At 43.6% G+C, this 20,357-nt stretch overlaps 4 protein-coding genes across 6 annotated transcripts in view; 1 reads left to right on the top strand and 3 right to left on the bottom strand.

The window, feature by feature from the left end:
* Positions 1-9,546, top strand: part of LOC126561514 (serine-rich adhesin for platelets) — a 38,532-nt gene extending 28,986 nt beyond the window's left edge. The window contains exons 7-15 of one of the 2 annotated variants that reach the window (XM_050217709.1): positions 5,573-5,674; positions 5,749-5,898; positions 6,104-6,226; positions 6,302-6,396; positions 8,419-8,510; positions 8,595-8,787; positions 8,871-9,006; positions 9,078-9,254; positions 9,356-9,546. In XM_050217709.1, coding sequence (XP_050073666.1) covers positions 5,573-5,674; positions 5,749-5,898; positions 6,104-6,226; positions 6,302-6,396; positions 8,419-8,510; positions 8,595-8,787; positions 8,871-9,006; positions 9,078-9,254; positions 9,356-9,473 — 1,186 coding nt within the window. In that variant the 3' untranslated portion in view covers positions 9,474-9,546. The remainder of the gene's footprint in view (positions 1-5,572; positions 5,675-5,748; positions 5,899-6,103; positions 6,227-6,301; positions 6,397-8,418; positions 8,511-8,594; positions 8,788-8,870; positions 9,007-9,077; positions 9,255-9,355) is intronic. The other variant, XM_050217710.1, reaches the window with a different exon arrangement.
* LOC126561457 (chaperone protein DnaK) lies at positions 830-4,377 on the bottom strand. The gene has a single exon (XM_050217611.1). The coding sequence runs from the start codon at positions 4,375-4,377 to the stop codon at positions 892-894; it is 3,486 nt and encodes a 1,161-aa protein (XP_050073568.1). The 3' UTR covers positions 830-891.
* A 3,779-nt stretch (positions 9,547-13,325) lies between the features above and the next one.
* Positions 13,326-16,471, bottom strand: LOC126561639 (vacuolar protein sorting-associated protein 35). Of its 2 annotated transcripts, none has more exons than XM_050217912.1 (6): positions 16,390-16,471; positions 14,859-16,057; positions 14,106-14,775; positions 13,818-14,032; positions 13,567-13,750; positions 13,326-13,487 (listed from the first exon to the last, which is right to left on the bottom strand). In XM_050217912.1, the coding sequence occupies exons 1-6, from the start codon at positions 16,390-16,392 to the stop codon at positions 13,326-13,328; spliced, it is 2,433 nt and encodes an 810-aa protein (XP_050073869.1). In that variant the 5' UTR covers positions 16,393-16,471. The 2 variants fall into 2 exon arrangements, with proteins under 2 accessions (XP_050073869.1, XP_050073868.1); XM_050217911.1 differs by lacking the exon at positions 16,390-16,471 and adding an exon at positions 16,172-16,258.
* A 1,117-nt stretch (positions 16,472-17,588) lies between these two features.
* On the bottom strand, positions 17,589-19,485 carry LOC126562207 (uncharacterized peptidase C1-like protein F26E4.3). The gene is made up of 7 exons (XM_050218650.1): positions 19,298-19,485; positions 19,040-19,217; positions 18,661-18,953; positions 18,395-18,578; positions 18,123-18,322; positions 17,894-18,051; positions 17,589-17,813 (listed from the first exon to the last, which is right to left on the bottom strand). Exons 1-7 carry the CDS (start codon positions 19,452-19,454, stop codon positions 17,589-17,591), a joined length of 1,395 nt encoding a protein of 464 aa, XP_050074607.1. The 5' UTR covers positions 19,455-19,485.
* Between the last annotated feature and the right edge of the window lie 872 nt (positions 19,486-20,357).

The raw sequence follows: 20,357 nt of genomic DNA, 5'->3' as shown, positions 1-20,357 counted from the left end.
CATTAAATCGTCCAGAAACAGAGGAGATGGTTTTTCGGAACTGCATCACCCAGTGAGTGCGCCAGGGAAACAGACCCTCTACAAGAGCATTCGTCCCATCCTGGTGGCGTACGACGGAGATATTGATTTTTCACTCAAAAATTCCCATTTTGCATTAAAAGGTTCTCGGTTGTAGGTGCTGTTGGGGGTAATATAAGGAGAGGAAAACCAGTGGCCCCAGCAAACATAAACAACGCCTGCAGCAATATGGAGCAAAAAGGCTATTAAAGTCGTTGCACCATTCCCTAAATATCGGCATTTTCCCGCACTCACGGCTTTTCTTTTTTATGGAATATTTGAAATATTTCCATTTGGCCTAATGCCAAGAATGCGGCCTGTGCAAAGTGCTCTCTTACCTCCTTAGGGACAATGGAAATATCATAGGGCGCGAAGTGAAAGAAGAACTACGGCGCTAGGTCGTTGTGTGTTGTTTGTACCTTCCGATGCAACCCTTTTATAGCTCTTCGTTTTGATGGTCAGTAAAGTGGAAAAACCTTTCATCCTATAGGTTGGACGAACGGATGAAACAGCAACGATACGCTACAGTTTCAATTGTGTCACCATCCTGTCTTCTTGTATCATTCGTAGCCAGCCAGCAAGTCTGTGCTCACTCATCATGATGCTGCAGTCGATGGAACGTGTAAATTAAATTCGTAACCTCCAATGCAACAAAAAAGCACGAAAGCGAACATAAAATGCTTTTAAATATGATTCTACACTATCCAAGGATTTGTCATCGGCGTATGAGAAGAATCCATTCCTTTACTGGGGTTAAAAAAGCAACATTCGATTATGCATATTGCCTAGCTTTATTTTTACGTACTATACGTGAGGCGCAGCGGCAGAGCCCAATCACGCGTCGCCGAGAATTTGCTTTAAATCATCCGGAAGACTTTTCTTCATGTTTTCCATGTGCCGTAACAGTTGCTCTCGCGTATCGCGCACGTTCAGCTGCACGGGTAGCGCGGTCATAACGCTGCTACTATTGCCCTGTAGCAGCGTCAATTTGTGACGCAACCGCAGGATCATGTCGACTATTTCCACCTCGAGCTTTCCCCTGGCCCATTCGGCCAGATTGGATTCGGAGAGTGTCTGCATGTGCAGTACCTGAAGCGTTTGCTCCAACTCAAAATAGCGCGTCTCGTACCAGCCTTTAAAGTTGGGCGAACTGAAAAACCGACGATACAAACCCTCCCAATCGCCCTTGCAGCTAGAGGTTAGCTGAGGCCCGCAGTCATCCAGTGTGGCCAGGAAGTCTTCCTGTTTGAATGGGTTTGGTTGGGGTGCTGATCGAAACGGTGAAATGTCCTTCTGTAGTGGCATTAGCGAGGCCATGTATCGTTCCAATGGAATCATGAAGCTTTGCGTTAGTTCTAGCAAATGACGTCTTAGCAGGGCAGATTGCACGGAAAGCGGACGGTCTGTCTTAAGGCCAAGTAAAATCTTCTTGATGAACGCTTTGTCCTTTTGCACGAACGGTTTGTACTGTGTGTAAAGACCGGGCGAAGTATCTAGCAGCTTGTGAGTGATTTGTTTGATTTTCGAGAGTCGCGACAGTGTTGCCGACCCATCGGAAGACAGGCCTGCAGTGCTGGTGGTATGGGTCGTAACTGATGCACCACTCGAAGGTGTTGATGTTCGTTGCCGTTGTATCTGCGCTTCCGCACTATCCTGTAGGCGTATCGTATGCGGCCAATGTTGAAGTGTTTTAGCAAAGAACGGATTTGTCACACCCAGTATAATCGCCGGATGGCCGTTCTTGTTCTGCGTGAACTCTTTGAACTCAGTATCGTGGATGGTAAAGTAAGGACGGCTTTCGGCGCAGTACGCCAGCGGACTGATAAGGCTAGTAAGGGATTGCACCATGTGTGCACAATCGGTCGGCGAGGTACCGGTAACGATGATCGGCTCTCCGGTAAGCACCAGCTCCCAGAGCAGATGAATGTGAGGCAGAAACAATTGCAAACTGCGGAAGATGTCGATTTCGTGCACGGATGATATGGTGCGGGTTTGATTGTGACGCCCATTGACGCCGGATTTGTTGGCCGGGTAGAGGCTATCGACTGGCGATATAAGTGTACAATATTTACCATTTTGCTTCGGTATAGCAACCTCGTATATACTGCCGAGCAGTTGTAACTGTAAAGGTTCATCGGTGAGCAGGGACGGCCACTTGCAGACACTGTCACAGACCGCTTCTAGGGTAGGTTCTCCAGTGCTAAAGTAAGACGGTGCAATAACACTGCATAGTTCGTAGTACAGATTGACGAAAGGCAGCCGTGTTAGCAAAACTAAACTCTTCTGGAAGTAACCTCGCTTGAGCGTGGCATCCTTGATCTGTCGGAAGTACACAAATCCCCAGAAATGACCCGGATCGGCCCGATGCACTGGCATACAGTGGCAATTAAACTCCTGCAAACCTTTGGGGAGCGTTGAGTTTTCCGAGCCTGATGAGACACGCAAACGAATGTGAAACTGGGAATCACCCATACAGCCAGAGTTCGAATCTGGGAATGCCAGGTAGCAAATGTTCATCTTTTCCTGCTCGGTTAACGTAACGTGCTTTGGATAGATAAGCTCCATCGCCTGACCCAGTTCAAGATCGAACGTAACAACACAGATACAGTGCAACCATTCACTAAATCGGTCCCAAGTGCCTATCGTCTGCCCATCCGATTCCACTTGTTCCTGCCGGTCAATCACACTCTCAGATATTTCCTTTCGTTTGCGCAGCTCCTCTTCTTCCTGACCATGTTCCATTTCTAGTATTAGGCGTTTGTGTTCATACACGATACGATCAATCTCGTACCGTTCGAGCCGTCCCTTGTCCAAGGTGGCCTTCAGTTCAATGTTTCCTTCCACCATTACGTGCAGCACACCATTAAGATCCACATTAAACGAAAGACCAACGTCTTCGAGCCCTTCGCCAAAGCTTCCCTCGAGCTGCAACCGTCCCAGCGTAATATTATCACTAACAATGGCACTTTCTCCTTCGTACAGTCGATGGGTCTCACGAAAGTTTTTCACCCGGTGGCGTACTTTAAGCGGAAGTGTCGAATTACGACTGATCAGTATGCGGGGTGACTCTGCTGCTCCTTCCGCATCCTCGATCTCTTCACCGATCATCCCGATCGAACGCGGCACTAAATCCCACCAGAGAAGATCCTGAATCGCGCATGATTTATCTCCACTTAGTATGCCGGCGGCAATGGCCGTCCCAACAACGACCGCTTCGTCCGAATTGACCGAACTGCTGAGCGATCGACGATCAAAGAATTCACTCAGCATTATTTGCACCCGAGGGATGCGCGAAGATTCGCCCACTAGCATAATTTCGTGTATCGCAAATCGGTCCTTCCGGGCACGCCGTAGGGCAGTTTCCACATGCAGGATAACACGTTCGAACAAATCCTTACACAGCTCGTCTACGTTGTCTTTCGTTAGCGTCGTGCAGAGTTTGTAACCGTCGAGCAGATCATCGATTTCCACCGTCACCTGACTCGTGTAAGAGAGTGTGCGTTTTGCCTGTTCACAAGCCTTCCGAAGCTTCCGTATGGCCACGCGATCACGTGCGATGTCTTGCGCCTGTTTGTCCTGCAGTTCTTTCATGAAATAGTCCACTAACCGATTGTCGATATCTGCACCACCGAGTCTGGTATCGCCGGAACTGGCTTTAACCTGAAACACCCCGTTATAGATGGTCACGATCGATACGTCCAGGAATCCGCCACCAAACGAACACACCAGCACGTACTGTTCGCCGATAAGTTTTTTGTTTATTCCGATTGAAATAGCCGCAGCGGTGGGTTCGTTAATTAATCGAAGTACGGTCAAGCCGGCAATGGTGGCCGCATCCAGTACGGCTTGCCTTTGCCCGTCGGAGAACTGAGCAGGTACGGCGATGACGGCACATGTAACAGGACCGCCAAGCTGTCTCTCTGCCGTCGAGCGCAAGTGTGCCAGTATAATGCCACAGATTTCCTCCGGATGGTAACACTTGGTCTCGCCTTTAAACTGCACCTGCAAGCCACCCTCCTTTTTGTGGCGACCCAGAATCCTCTTCACTTCAATCACGCAGTTGGCCGGATCAATATCAGCCTGCGCAAGAGCATCCTCACCCACTAAGCGACCCTTTTCAGTAAACGCAACCACCGATGGAATGCGATGATTGCCGCATTCGTTGGCGATGATTTCAAACTTGCCATTTCGGTAAATACCTACACTGGAGTAACTGGTGCCAAAATCGATTCCAATCGCAACCGTCGGCACTGACGTGTTTCCGGTTCCCGTTGATGTTGGTTGCTGCTGCGAGCCAGTGGTTTTTTTCGGTGAAGTCATTATGGTGCGCTTGCTATGTTTAAACTTGTGCTTTCCTTCCGGTTTCGAACGGTCCGTACCAATTGCACTAGATCTAATACAACAAGCTGGAGCAGACGATCGTTGATAGCATTCCCGATGAGAAGACACTGCCTAGGAAAGCCGATCCCTCTCTCTCACTAATCCGTTGTGCCTATGGCGGAAGAAATAATTAAATCTCATTAAACCATGCTGATAACCGGCCACTGTACGTAATACGATGGGCCGCGCGCAATCAGTTAAACTGATTACAGGCTTTGCATTCGTCACGCGCGACTTGCCTCGAACCACGCACCACCATGTGTTGCCGCTATTTATTTATTTTCTTCCATGCACTCGTTTTGACATTTCGAACGAAACAAAACGTAAACAAACAAACAATTTACGTATGTTTCTTTAACTTCGCTACTGCTCAGCACACATACACATGCAAATAGGGTTATTTACGAAACCTAGCATGGAGCTGCAGCTGTGATTCGTGATTGGTGTGTGGAAATGGCTAGGCAACGTAACAGGCGGACAACATAATGCTTTCGATGTGGTGGGAATTTTCCTCACATACCTGCCATAGAGATAATATCGTCTGGATCTTGGTTTGCAGCGGATTGCTTGTACTTGTATTACATGCAATCGAAAGGATTTACGAGCAGCACTGATTATCACATAAGCAACTGAATAATTGAGTCTAGAATTGGCCCTAAAGGCGTACGAATGTCTTTACAACAGTAATACTGCTTCTGCCACTTTCACCTGTAGTATGTGTATCACAAGCGAATCGATGAACCTACAACCTTCACCACCCAACAAAACTAGGCTCACTATTCTATAGAACAACGAAACTATTTTATTAACAAATCACGAGCTCCAACACACAACTTAAACGTACTCAAATCAGCCGTACAAACAAGAACTAATTTGTTGGACGAAAACCAGACCGTTTCTCTCTTCGCAGGGTATTTCCGATTTTCAGCGCAGTCGCGCAACAGCCGTGCAAAAACGACACACGGCTGCGCGTTTGTATCCCATGTTTCAGTGCTTCTGGTCAAAACGATGGACGAGTACAGTAGTAGAGAAATGCTTATAAACAAAGCCACTGTTTGAAGAAATTAACCCTTAAATTGTAATATAATTATAACTTTATAACTTTTTCGTTTTTAATTTAATTTTTCTACCTTAGATACGGTAGCCCTCATCACAGTCGGTCCCAATCGGTCAAAACTCCAGGAAGTAGAGCATCAGGCCGTCCAAATCAGCTATGCTTGCCACAGCAACGTTCGAGGTACTACAGATAGCTTACCCAACGGTTCCAAGCCAACAATACTTAACAGTTAAAATTTCCAAAATTCTTTCCAGAGTGGCTTCCATGCCCAACACAGGCGTCGAAGAGGAATACTACAGACTGAGACACTTTTCCATCACTGGCAAAGGTGTCGTGAATCGGGGTGATTCGTTGAAAAGTAGACGGAGCAAATCAAATAATAGTGTAGCCAGCTCAAATTCCAGGTATTATTATTATGTACAGTATTATTAAGATGGCGAAGTTTCTACAAATGAAATTTCATTTCCAAAACGGTTGTTGTTTTGTGCAAAGCTGCTGTAGTTAAAGTTTTAATGACATATATACGCTTAACTACACTGCACGTCGAGAACAAGGTACAACATTTTAACTTGCTCCACTTGGTCCCATTTTTATTTGATTCCATTACAGTACTGAACATCTAACTCCTGCCACCGGGGCCGTTGCTGCTGGTTCTGCCCGCACGTCAGCCACGTGTAGTTTGGCATCTAGCCGAGAGAGTAGTACATCTAATCCGGCATCAGGACCGTACAAGTAAGCACCGAGACTAGGTCGGTTGTGATTGTGTAGACATACAAATGCAATATTTTTGTTGGATTCTCTTTCCAGAGTGCTGATGCTGGGTGGGCAAGCGGTGGGTAAAAGCTCATTAGTGTCGCAGTTCATGACATCGGAATATCTACATGCGTATGATACTAGCATAGGTAAGTGTTGAAGCTTATTTTGCTGATTTAATAATATAGTATAAGCTATCAGAAATGTTCTTAACAAATTTTATAGCCTAATAATTGCGTATTTATGTTAACATCAATTTGATTCTATACACAAAGCAAACACTTTGCTTTCCCAAACCTCGCAGTGAGCTCAAACCAGTTTGTAAAGTACGGAGGAAACAATTGATTATCCATTAGTGAAAATGCCTGCGTAGTGCATGCTGTGTGACATGATTTCGCCTAATGGGCGCCTAAATGTTACGGACATGCCAACAATACAAACCCCTTTTGTACCCCATGCATATTCTTACGCTCCTTGCGACAAAATGGGATGTAGCACACATGTGTACGTAATGGTTTTTAGCGTAATGAAACTGTCAACAGCACCTTGCAAATCGTCAATATTCCTGTGGAAAATGGGCCCCGGAGAGAAACTCATGTTCAGTTATTTTCCGGAACCGTGGTCGTTCACGAAAACATCCGGGAAGAGTGCTGCATTACACCATTGTATGCTACATGTTGCAATTGTTTTTGTTTTGTTATTTTTGAAAGGTTTACGGCATCGGTGTATTGTTAGTTCTCGGGATGGCGTAAACAGAATAGAGCCTGAAATTCGAAAACTTTTTTTGAAAATTGTTTTATTGTACTTTATGATCAACAGTTTACATCGTTGTTTAGTGCATGTCAAGTTGTAAGAACATGCAATTAGTTTGCAGCTTGTTTGTCGAGACAAAAGTAATTGCTAAGTATCAATATGCATCTCAAAAGCCAGCAATTTCCGCCGAAGAAAATCAATTTCCTCTCTGCCAGACACGCCAGACTAGTCTGCCGACAAAGATCACTGTAGAACTGTAAGGCATATGGTCGTCATCTATTCGTAACGACAAGCCGCGCGTGGATGGAAGTGACATTGTATTGGTCTTCCATCGGTGGAGCAAAGGACTTAATTAAATTTCCTTCTTTATTCTGCAACGCAACTGCTCATATTACCGGTGACGCGTACAGCATCTAACCTTAGCGCGAGTGCTGATTTAATATTGGTCTCTACCTTTGACTGACCTAGCTAGCGATGTGCTTTTCACATTTTCGCTTGTCTGTTGATTGCTTCGGCCACAATTTCTAACCCATCTCATGCATACATGACGGGCGCGATGAAGCGTTATTTCTTCAAAGGCAAAACGGGATAAATGTGCGAATATTGCCTCCAATGCCAGCACTAGTATTGCATTGTTGATGTTTTCCCTATCTCCAACCCATCTTTTAAAATGCGACACGTTCCATAGTCTATGAAGCATAGTACTATCCAGCAAAACCCGCAACCAATGAGGTCAACTTTTGTATTTAATGCTTACGCTGGATGCTTACAGAACTAGAATTGTTCAACATTCAACAATACTCTGGACTGTGTTGAAGCTGGTAAATGCAATTATTTATAAAAGATGACATGCTCTTTCTGCACTATCCCTTATTATCCTCCAGCAGGGAGCATTTGTCCGCAGGAAGACAAATACCAAAACGAAAAGCTTTTTATTTCACCATATTCTACGCTGGATGGTAGAACTATATTGTATCAACTCAAAGCAGTGTACGATCCGTAGATTGTTGGGATAAAAGCGATAATTGCATTTAATTGCCAAATTCGTTTTACGCGACATTAACTCTCGCTGACAAGATTAACTTTTGACGGTTGACCGGTATGATGAATAAGCTAAAATAACATTTGATTATCCTACTTACTAAGCGGTGAGCATTCGTTTTAAAGCTTTTTTCGCCTTATTCATTTCTGGACAGAGATGTGTAATTTTTGGTAAACTGTACCAAGAAAAAATGTATTACTTCCTGCTATTTCTTCTAACAAGTCTAATGTATTTCAAATACAAAACATATATGATAAAATTCTTAATACCTATCTCACCTTTAGAACTTGTAGTAGAAGAAGCAAGATAATTTTTTGTTTGTAAATTTATGCTTGATGATTTTTTTTTTCATCTCCATGTTTATGCCCTTTTTTAGATGATGATTCGGGCGAGAAAACGGTTTCTGTGCTTCTCAGTGGAGAAGAATCCGAACTGACGTTCATTGACCATAGCTATAATGAAATGGCGGTAAGTAACACTTATAGTAAAACTTTTTTGTTCTACGTTTCCCTCCGTATCAATCATCTAATTAATTTTCTTGCTACATTCCAGCCCGAAAATTGTATGGCTACGTACGATCCTCACGGTTATTGCGTGATATATTCGTCGACGGACAAGGAAACCTTCTGCATAGCGGAGCGCATTCTGCAAATCCTTTGGACGACAGAAAACATCGCCCAAAAGGCAGTGATACTGGTGGCCAACAAGGCAGACCTGGCACGATGTCGGGTGGTAACGTCGGATGGTAAGATCGCGAGGCTTTTGTGTACAGAGCGAAAATATGAAAACCAACTCATTCGCTTATTTTCCTTTGCTTCCAATCGACAGAGGGTAAAGCAATGGCAACACAATACGATTGTAAATTCATCGAAACATCTGTCGGAATCAATCACAATGTAGACGAGTTGCTGGTTGGGCTTCTCTCCCAGATAAGATTAAAATTGGAAAATCCGGAAAAATCACGGTATGTATTTCTTTTTTTTTTTCGTCAATACTATCCTATTTATTCTTGCTCCTGTTTGTTGTTCTTTGTAGGGATCTTTTCCGGAAACGATCGATACGGAAATCGAAACGTCGCGCCTGTTCGCCACTGGGCGGTGCGATTTGTTTAGCCGGCATCGGTGGCAGCACGAATCCCAGCACACCAATTTCGGGACCTCCGGCTAGTGGTGGTGGTTTTGTCGATACGCCACCCGGAAGTGCACACAGCAGGTAAGGAGAATCTCAATAATATTCGTTTTGGTGGTGGTACTAATCGGTAGATAATGGTTACTTTTTTCTTCTTCTTCCCTTCTTATCTCCTGCGGCATTAGTCCTAGGAAGTATAGAGGATCGCGAACATCTGCTAGCCTTAAGGTGAAAGGGTTGCTAGGCCGTGTGTGGGCTCGTGATTCGAAATCCAAGAGCTGTGAAAATTTGCATGTACTGTAAATTTCCTTCATCAACTCTTACTTTCGTCTCGCTAAACTGCGGACATGTGTCACAGCAAGTGCAAAACAATCGAACTCTAGGGACAATACATTAAAGCTGATGCAGTCTGTAGATCACGTTTGCATGTCCTGCATTTGTTCGATTGATTTGCTATTGCCGAGATACGTATCAATACGACGCAGCACTGAATGATGTCCCAAAACGGGAACTTATTCCCAGATTGTAAAAGCAACCGTTATTAGTAAGCCGTATAATCCGCTGCCATTGATTTAACTATATCTTGAATGCACCGTTTATTCTAAAGCAATTTCTTTAAATTACCTTTTTGTTTCTCGCGATGAACTTATCCACGCTCGATACGTGTATATACATATTTATCATCATTCAAATGGAACGTATTGGAGAGATTATTAGAGACATGTACTCGTCTTAAAGTTCCTAATAAGTGTTACCAAACCAAATCAGCAAACCTCCCTCAGGAACCCAAATGGAGCTGTGCTATCCTCTAGACAGCGTTTGAGTGCTACTGACATCGGAAAGGAGGTGAATTGGTATTATTAAAAGCTCTCACTGTATGCTTTGCTTTATTATTTTTTCCTATTATCTTTTGCTAATATTCCAAACATTAGCAAACAGAGATCATCCTGAGATTTTGTATTGTTTTACCTTGATCTTCGTTGAGTGTAATCCCGCGCTACTTCAAGAGTGAAAATATCGAGAAATAATCAGAAGATCGACTGATCAAACATTTAACAAAAAACATCAAACTAATAGTGAACAATAATGGAAGATACATAGGAAATCGACCATTTTCTATCAACGAAATGAAGCAAAACAAATCACAACAAGCTGCTTTGAAAGCAGTATTTTCTGGTAGAGTGTGGTAAAAGTGCCTTTTCTTAGTTGCCCCGTTGACATCATTATAATTGATTATGAAGTCGTTTTACCCTGATATCGCGTACGTTCATTCTGAACCGACAAAATCTTTGGTTTAGTTTTCCTTACCAAAAAGATTGGATGTTCAGTAAAATGTTCAGTAGCAGAGAGGAGTATAAAAGATAGATAAAATGCATATTTACCGGAATATAAAGTACATCCAACGCGACGCGTTGACAATGACAACGCGAGCAAATTATAGTCTTCAAATTGTTGAACCGAGTTGAACGATCGTTCACCACAGTTAGCACACATCTGCTTGTTAACAATGTTTCTCAAGTTTTGCATAAGCTGCGACTTCAAAGCGTGGCACTAAAAATTACCAATTTTACTCTTTCTATTCCCTTTGCACACGCGCCGTTCGAGCAAGTGAGCGGTACTTTAGAATTAGAAGGTTTTATTAGAACGATAGCGCAAGTTTTGCATTTTTCCGAGCTAATCAACACATTGCTAGAGAGAGAGAGAGAGAGAGAGAGAGAGAGAGAGAAAAGAGAGAGAAATACAAATATATTTCAGTAATATAGTAGATCAAACAAGGAAAAACAAACGCCGCGCGTATCAATAACGCACAATTGACCAAACAAGAATCATAATACACCACAAACGAGAGCGTGTAGAGAAAGTAATAACATTTTGACAAATACAGCATTAAAAGAAAATTGATACCTTAGGCCATGTTTTACCGTGTCGCGTACATTTTGAAGGATATCGCAAACCAACACCATATTCGAGTTCAGCTTCATAAGAACAGGATAGTCATAGTATGTAGCGTGTAGTGCGGATCGGATAAGCGTTTTGAAGCAATTCCATGCACTCAGTACCATTTCCTAGCCCAATCCTGCCTTGTTTTTTGTAGTGAGACCGAGGACAGAGAGCGTATTAGCAGTGAGAAGGATAATGAAATCAACAGATGCAGGTGAAGTTTTTTACAGTGGTGTCGTTTGTCGTCAAACCGAGCTAAAACAGTAAAGCCTGTCCCCACGTAACATTAGTATACACACGGTAGAGAGCGATGAGAAACAGTATTTCAACCCTAATATTAATCGAATTAAATTATCGAAAATGACGGTCAGCGAATCGTGTGCAATAGATTTTTTTCGATAGAATTTTTACACCGTACCAAAAATTTAACGATTAAAAATACAAGCAAAGGTTTATACGCATGTTCTCGCGCATAGGAAAACATATATAAATAAATCATAACGCATAGCAGAAAGAACAAAAAAAGATAAAACAAAGAGGCAGCATATAGGTAGAAGAGGGAGAGTATAGCCGGAAAGGCACAATAATACGGCGCTAGCTCGCGCGTCGATCTTAAAGAGGCAGTATCAAAAGCAATCGAATCTTGTGTATCAATGGTGAACCATTTCCTTGTCCACTAGCACCTTTCTCCCCGTAGTAAAGCCCAGCCCATGTGTGGTCTTCGTTTTTTTTGGCGTGTTTAGATGTACGCACAATATGTGTAAAACGCACACTGCACAATATGAACCGTATCATTCCGTTTATGCGTCGCCGTATTGTTAGGTCTTTGTCTGATTCGTTCGTGGCGTTAAAATCACATTATGACTTACTGTGCTTTTGAAATTCGTGAAAGAAAAACGTTGCAAATTAGATTCTACATAGCTCAACTATCTTCATTTTCTATCAACGCCACAAGTAGAAGATAAATATGTAATAATAATTTTCGACGCGTAAGTTTTAGAATAGCTTAATTTTTTCACATGTACCAACACGCTGTTCCAAAAAACCGCGTGTCCCTTGTGTGCAATAATTAGGAGTAATCAATCTAAAAAGGTACATTTTCTATGTCGAATTCTCGTGCGCGTTGTGGTATAAGAGTAATATTCAACATTGTTGTTTCGTTACAAAATTATAAACTGTGGATTGGGTTTTCTCTCTTTATGTTATTTACGTCGTTTACGGTGACGGACAAACAATAGAAACGCGGAAGCAGAGCAGCGCAATCAAATACTACTTGTTATTACTACTACAACTACTACTGCACATGATTGTTATCTGAATGTGATTTGTGGACTACATGTGGACAAACAGAACCGTGCACAGAGATCGATATATATATATATATATATATATAGATATATATATATATATATATATATATATATATATATATATATATATATATATATATATATATATATATATATATATATATATATATATATATATATATATATATATATTAATATATATATATATACATATATATATATATATATATATATATATATATATATATATATATATATTCTCGTATTGTCCCTTCTTTTCGTACGTTCGTTATCAGGGGAGAGGGGAGAGGACAGACAGAGGACAGAAGGAGGCAAGGAAAAGGTTTAGAGGCAGGAGTATGTGTGTGTGTGTGTGTGTGTGTGTGTGTGTGTGTGCATAAAGAGGAAGCTAGAAATACGCAAGCAATAGGCGCACACACATAACAACAACGCACATTGTTCGATGCGACGAATCGTGTTGGGTCCAACAACAAAGCAAACAAAACGAAACAAAAAAAAACATATGAACCTTTTCTCAAAACAACACGTCATGATTCTTGCTGTTTCTAAAATAAACTTTAAGGTGTAAAACTATTTAATCGCAAGAATCAATCAGTATCTTCGGTAAATAGCGAACGAATAGTTAAAAATGGTAGCGAGGAAAATTTTTAGCTACGTTAAAGAAAAGCTCTTGAGAATCGAATGTTTATTTATTGCTATTTAGATTGATTATAATTAATAACATTTGGGGTGGTGACGGTAAGTTTCTCTTCAACCACTAGGTTTCTTCGCTAACCTTTCTAAATAGTTATCTGATATATTTATACATAAAAATGTTCTAACATCATGATACTTGTGTTCCATCACATTTAACACACTAATACAAAACACAAGAATTTTTTTTCTAATTCAATGTAATATCGGCAAAAGATGCCTCCAGTCCAGCATCGGTCGATTCCATCCGACTGCGAATGTGTGCCAATGTGTTTTGATAATGCATCTCAATTTGCTTCGTTTCTTCCGTGGGTTCCAAATTGGGGAGTTCTTCGTTGATTTTCGCTATCAACTGTGTTAATGGGAGAGACGAAAGAACATATTACTATTGCGTGTTTGCTCGAGTCATTGTTTTTTGGTCGTATTTTTACCTGATTAAGCATCAATACGGTGATTTGCGTATTTCCTCGGGTGAAGTAGAAAATGTAATGATTCAACAGCTCCACGTACAGCTGCAGCTGTACACCGACGTCCAAGCATTGCGAAGCTATTTTGGCTGCTTTTTTTAAACACTCGAGGGTACGTTTCTCGTCACGCAACTCTTGGCCGTTTTGCCTGCAAGAAGAGGTGGTATTATGTGTCCTTTGTTCTGTATGGAGAGACTTTTCATTCAGCAGCTTACTTTCCACTCCAGAAGAGGCTGGCACATGTTACCACTGCCCGGCATTGGTCCGGTTTTTTAAGCAGCTTCGAGGCGGCCAATGCACAGCTAGTGCGCAAGGGTTCGGCATTTTCTTCCGAGAAGCAGGTCATCTGTTCAACGGTTGAAATTATAAGCGTGATGGCAGCGAACTGTGATTTGGAGTCAGAAATTTCATCTTCGTAGAGAGAAAATGCCTACAAAGAAGAATACACATAATCAATGTTGTGAATCGATGAATCGAAAGCTATGGAAATGCGACGATGTTACCTGTGTCATGAAGTCGTATGCAACGGCTTCATGGTTGGTGTAGGCAATCTGCCCAATGCACAGTGCACCCTGAAGGTACATACGCAACGCCAACTCGGGTAGTTCCGATTTTGCCAGCACGGCAATGGTACTGTGGCAAAATTGTAGAATCTTCTGGCACTTTTTGTCCCACATATCGTCTTCCGCTGCAATGGACTTGTATTTGTAGGCCAGCTGGTAAGCCTGAAACACGAGCGGTGGTAGCACGTAGCGGATGCGCTGCTGTCCTCCCATTCCGAAATGCTTACGGGCAGCGATCAGTATTTTGTACTGCGTGTCAGGATCGTCCGAGCGTAGCAAATGTACGAACCGTCCTACAATGCCCTGATCCTCGGCAAAATCCTCCATGTTAACACGGACGTCCGCCGGTTGGTCGTCTTGATCGCGTATAAGCGGTGCAATGATCGTTAGCACACTGTCCACCTGTTCGGCCGTTGGGACAAGCGTCTCGTTCTCGAGAATATTCATCACGATGTACAGAGCAAGTGCTTTCCGTGAGGTGTAGTCGAACTTTTCCAGCAAAGGCGTGAAGAATTTTAACTGCAGAATCGTCAGTATGTTGTTGTAGAAATCGATGCATAACCGCAGCAATCGCGACAGTTCCTGGTTGACCGACAGGGAATGTGAAATGCTGAAAGAGGAGGGAACTTTGATATTAGTTTCCTATCATGGTCACCATCCTAGGGTACTTTTTTTTATGCCACAAATACTCACTTGGATAGCTTCAAACGATCCAAGATTTGAGCCGTTGTTTCGAGCACTTTGTCCACGTAGTCTACCCGTTCGGGGTACACCTTCTGGGCCAGACTGACAAGTGCTACCTGCAGCGATACCGTATCCTCCATTGGCATGTCCGTTCGAAGTTGAACGATGTTGGCTATCTGCGTGCTAAACACCTCAAACAGCTGAACCTCGGCAGGTATGGCGGATATCACTTCCGTGGTTCCCGCCGACGTTTGCGTGACCTTGCCATTACGCTGGTTGTACAGCGCCAGTCGGTCGATTAATGAAATGATAATGTTTTTTACATTCACACCCGGTTGTAGTTGGGCGCATGATTTCAAGAACGGGTCCAACGTTTGCAGATGGAATTCGTCTGGAAACACTTGGATAATGCACTCCATAAGATACTCCTGGGCGATCGCATCCCGACAGCTGACTACCTGCTCGAGGATACCGGGCAGAATGAGCCGCTGGTAGATATCGAGCGTAGCCGATTCGAGCTGTGACAATCGGACCAGATTTGTTCCGACCAAAATCTTTAGCTCTTCGCGCTCCTTCTCGCGCCGTGCTTTTTCACTCGAATGTCCCTGATGTTGGATCCGCACCCACAGCTTATTCATCTCGGCAAAGTTGGTTAGCACGAAATCGATGGCATCGATCACTGTGCCTTCGTTTTCATCGCCGGACGCACCCACCATCATCGTGTCCGGCAGGATGTTGCGCGTACATTGCAGCAGATAGTTCCGCAAGAACAGACCCCTCAAAGGATGTTGCACACCACGACACATTTCTACCAAATCCTTCAGGATGCTGCGCTTGAGGGCGCTGTTCGTTTTGATGTACACTAATCCGACCGTAATGAGCAGATACAGCCGTGGCACGATGTTGCCCGCGTACTGCACGTGTTCGTAGAGATCCGGCACTTTGCGACCCTTCTGAAATTCGTCCAGCAGATAATGCTCGAAATGGCGCAACTCATCCGTAATGGCCATGTACAGCTCGTAGTAGCTTTTGGGCGAAAGCAGCGATGTTCGCAGCTCCCCGAGCATTGTCGAAGCGCAACGCATCGCCTCCATTAGCCGATCCTTGTCCAGAAAGCGTTTCATCTGGAACGACTGTGACCGGACCACCGTCATCGCTTCATTCAGCAGCTTGTCCTGCTCGTCGACGGAGTTTATCGGTGTTTGGGGCTGTATGTGTATGGCGTGGATAAAGTAATCCGATTAGTGGTGCATGGCTGTCTTACAGTAATGTTGGTGAATGGAACGAAAGTGATAGAATGAGTCACAGGTACGTGTGATAACCTGGGCAGAGCGACGATACAGCGCCGAGTTATCCAGATTGACCGAATTCCACAGGTACATGATAGCAAGGTGGATTGTTTACTTCTGCTACTTGTACTGCTACTACCGGTGCAGGAAGGACGCTTTTGATGTTTGTGGTGCCGTACGTTGAAAAGGTGCACTTGCAAGGGGACGGGAAAGTGGCCGGAAAAGTAATTATTACTACGATTTGCACTTACCATTATTTATTATCTATCCTCTCTTGATTATCTTTGACTGCTTCTTATGCGATCGCGGTTCTTTTTTTCTTTCGTTCCCTTTCTGCTGTCAATTTGGACTTGTCAAACATCGGATGCGCGCTTCGGTTTTTGGTTCGTGGTTGTTGCCGACAAGTTGTATTCATACATGATTTAACGAAACTGTGCAACAAATGTTGCTATGTGCGAGGTTTCGTTAAATAATAGCATTTAAAAAAGTCGTTAGAAAAGGGGAACGACGATCTTGTAATGGAAAAAGGGCGCTTATAATAAATACTTGATAACATCTACAAAGGAAACAACTCTCCAAATGTGTGGTTTAATCACTTTATTATATAAACAGCATCTTTACATGTATTTTTCGTTTACACAGTTTTGATACCGTTGAAATCGGGAGAAAACTTAACGACAAAGTACACACCATTCTCTAACACATGAAAACAGCTATTTGGACCAAACGGTGTGTGTTAGATTCTTGAGTGAAAATTAGTTTGATTCGTAGAATTTGGTCAACACACGACGACGACGAGACGAATTTACGGAGTACACTATTCACAGAATTAGTGCGCTTCGTTTCGAAAGAAAGATTTGTTCGAAAGGAAACAAGTGTACAGTAGTAGTATCATACATGCCGTGTACCTAACGCTATTACTTGTTTGTAAAAAGAACCAACCATCAAACAGTACAACAAATTTGCACGCTTTGAACACCATCGAAAGCAGTTTTGGTTAAGGTTACAGATAGTGCTTCAGAGCGCAATGGCAGCATTTTGTTTTTGTATTGATTTCTTGCGACAGCTTCTCCGCCCATTCTCGTTTTCTGTGGTTTCTCATAGAAGCGCTTTGGCTTTTTGTTTTTAAATTGCACGATCTAATTTTGTCGAAGCTTTGATTAAAAGTTAAATGTCTTGCTCGATGACCGGCAGCTGTGTCTCTAGGCACTAATTTCGATTTCTTGTTTTATCTGGCCTTCGTGACCAACGGGAGAGAGTCGCCTCGCATGCAAGCTCCTTTCGCCCTTAATACTGTGTATATCTTCACAGCTAAAATATGGAAAATGAAGAAGTTTGTGCTAAGCGTTTGTGCATCGAGAGCAGGACAAAATACGCATAAACGATCACGATAGCATTTGTGCTGACGGCAGTTACCGTAAACATTGCACACACAGTAACTGAGCTCATTTTAGCCACGTCCATACGGTGGGTACCGGCGACTGGGATGTGGAACATAACCCGTGCCGACGTAGAACTCCTGCAGGTCACCCACATTGCGTATAGCCTCGACGTGCTCATGTACGTACGGGTTGGAGGCCAGGACGTAACTCTCAATTTCACACTCGTTTGATCCGCGCAGAATGCGGAAGCGCCCATTCTCGCCCCACCATTGGCCCCAGGAGTTGATCGCAATCTAACAAAAATAGAAGAAAAAAGAAACGAATCACATCTGTTCGCAGAAACGCACAGCGTGGTCATTTTGTGGAGCATTACCCAATATTTAACGACTTCATAGCCATGGCGTTCCTCGCCCCAACCGATCAGACGAACTGAGTGATAAGCGGAACGTTCGTCGGCAGGAGTGGCTGCGGCCGAATGACGGTAAATTCCACTTCGGTATGAGAAGAAATCGCGATACACTCGCATGATAGCTGCAAAGTAGAATAGGAAACATTTAGGACCTTCTGCATCAGTGTCAATCCGACGCCATAAAATCACTTACCCTGCACTGTTCCACGATCCTTGATCTCGGTCATGATATCGGTTTCGTTGTTCAGACTTAGCGCCGGTCCCATTCGGTACATGTCAGTACGATTCACCTTCGCTGGCAGTTCACAGTTGGCCGTGATCAATGTATCGCCCGGTTGGATTTTGCACACATTTTGTGCCGCAATGTAAGGGTAGCAGTCTTCATCGACAACACTACAAGCCAAAAGGGAAAATAAATTGAACTGTGAAAATGTAAAGGATGGCAACGGAAAACCACACACGTACCCTATTTTACGCAAGTAATACCAAGCTGCGTCCAAGTATCCACCATTACATCCGTGCTGGCGACGCACGCAGGCAAGCATCTGTTGTGGGGCTAACTGAATCATTTCGCGTCCCTTCGAAAGGATCGCGAAACGGTCGGAAGCCATCGTAGCAGTGGAAAAGGCCCAGGACGAACCGCACCATCCTAAGAAGAGGGGGAAAGTGTAGGCAACATTGAAAACTGTGACTTAGTTGATCATTAGGACGCATATCTGCAAAACACTTACCTTGATCCCGAGCCTCAGTTATCAGTCCGGTCCAATGCTCACTTGCATCAAAGTGTCTAGGCAACGTGCCAGCCTTATTCGTGATCCGTTTCATTCCCTTTACTGGGACCTTCGGATAGAATGTACCCAGGCGAAGCTTCTTTGCTTGGTCATATTTCCGTCCCCACCATTCGGTATAGTTGGTTGCCTTCCATCCAACGGACCGCTCCAGATGTTGCAACTGGCGCAGAAGATCGTCATCAACCAGGCATACATCCTCGGTACATGTGACCGATCCGTCGTAGTTGCATTTGCTGCAATGACAAAAAACACACTTCAACCTCAGCATCCACTTACACGGCCAACCCGGGTGGGGGACACTTTTGCGAACTCTTCTCACCAAGTATTGCAGTTGTCCACTATGACGTCATGGTACGGTGTGAAATAATGGTTCTTGTGTACGCACGATGTGGCATTTTCCGGTTCAGGAGTAATACCTTCACAAACTTCCTCGTAATCGGGACAGCAATCACCGTGCTCACCTCGTTGACAGAACTCATCACAGTAGCACAGCGTCGCTAAGGAGCGTATGAAATAACGTTGGTTGTTAGATCAAAGCGTTTCAGAAAGCAGAGTTCGTTAGCAAAACAAAACTCACTGGATATTGGTTGTGAACAGCCATCCTGACGATCGCGACAGCAGGGATCATACCTACGCGCCGCACAGTACGGTCCGGGGAATTCTTGACGGAAACGACTAACTGCTTGGACGCCAGCAAAGACTGCCAGCGCCAGAAAGAGCACCAGATACTTCATCCCTGTCGTGTTTTCAACTGCAAAAGAAGAAAAAAGGATCAGCAATCAGAGAATCTCCTTTCTATACAGCAGTTAGCGACCTGTTTATTTTGCGATTTGTACATAGTTAGCCAAACGGAGCCAGATCAGCCTTCCTCCCCATTTATTAAACCACCACACCGGTCCTCCAGAAATGCATATTAAAGAGTAACATTATGTAAAGCACATGATTGGGGCACGTTTTGGAATACATCACCCAAAAACGCTGGACTAGTAAACGTAACTAATTGCCTTAGATCTGGGAAGTGGCTGCAACATAAACAGAATCGGGAATTTAGCATCATGTTACGCATATTCACATTCGCCTGCCTGTGTTGGCTGGCTGTTTCTTTCGTGAGCAACGGTTTGTTGGAAGAGAGCAACTGAAACAACCAAATATTTTTTGGGGATTTTCCCAAACGCCTCTTCAAACATTAGCAAAAACAGAACTGTGTTTTCAATGAGCCCTAGCGGTGAAACTAAACGATACTGAAGAGACAGCTCTTGTAACTTTGCACAAGCACGTACGACGAATGTGAACGATTTTTAGTAAAGTGGCTCAATTGTCCTTTGGCAAACCTCCATACGTACTGCTGTGGGTAGCGCGGAGGCAGCTACACACTCGAGCGCAAAATGTTGACATTATTTCTTCTCGTAAGAAGTTACGAAGTTGGGTGCGAAGGCACTGTGGAAACTGTCAGCTGTACGGAAGGGAATGTGTCGATTCCAGTTTGAAAGAGAATGTTTCGAAACACTGGAAGGTACACTCAATGTATTCTGTTTCTAAATTAATGGATTGTGGTGCGTCCTTACCCAACACCGGGAGCGCATTCCCAAGTCACCGAGTGTCGATGATCTCCAGCTGTACTAACCCACTTGTGTTAC

Source organism: Anopheles maculipalpis, chromosome 3RL, assembly GCF_943734695.1.
Source record: "Anopheles maculipalpis chromosome 3RL, idAnoMacuDA_375_x, whole genome shotgun sequence".
Classification (NCBI taxonomy): Eukaryota; Metazoa; Arthropoda; class Insecta; order Diptera; family Culicidae; genus Anopheles; species Anopheles maculipalpis.
The sequence above is the reverse complement of the archived record's forward strand: the minus strand, read 5'-3'. Positions and strand labels throughout refer to the sequence as shown.

What these genes read in the sequence shown, in the direction of transcription:
- LOC126562207 (XM_050218650.1), bottom strand. Translation starts at nt 19,454, where the DNA reads ATGAAGTATCTGGTGCTCTTTCTGGCGCTGGCAGTCTTTGCTGGCGTC. An exon ending in GTGGACAACTGCAATACTTG is followed by an intron (nt 18,954 to 19,039) that starts GTGAGAAGAGTT and finishes TTGTCATTGCAG; the next exon opens with CAAATGCAACTACGACGGAT. An exon ending in GGATCGTGGAACAGTGCAGG is followed by an intron (nt 18,052 to 18,122) that starts GTAAGTGATTTT and finishes TCTACTTTGCAG; the next exon opens with CTATCATGCGAGTGTATCGC.
- LOC126561639 (XM_050217911.1), bottom strand. Translation starts at nt 16,231, where the DNA reads ATGTACCTGTGGAATTCGGTCAATCTGGATAACTCGGCGCTGTATCGT. An exon ending in AGCCTCTTCTGGAGTGGAAA is followed by an intron (nt 13,751 to 13,817) that starts GTAAGCTGCTGA and finishes CTCTTCTTGCAG; the next exon opens with GCAAAACGGCCAAGAGTTGC. An exon ending in CCGTATTGATGCTTAATCAG is followed by an intron (nt 13,488 to 13,566) that starts GTAAAAATACGA and finishes CCATTAACACAG; the next exon opens with TTGATAGCGAAAATCAACGA.
- LOC126561457 (XM_050217611.1), bottom strand. Translation starts at nt 4,377, where the DNA reads ATGACTTCACCGAAAAAAACCACTGGCTCGCAGCAGCAACCAACATCA.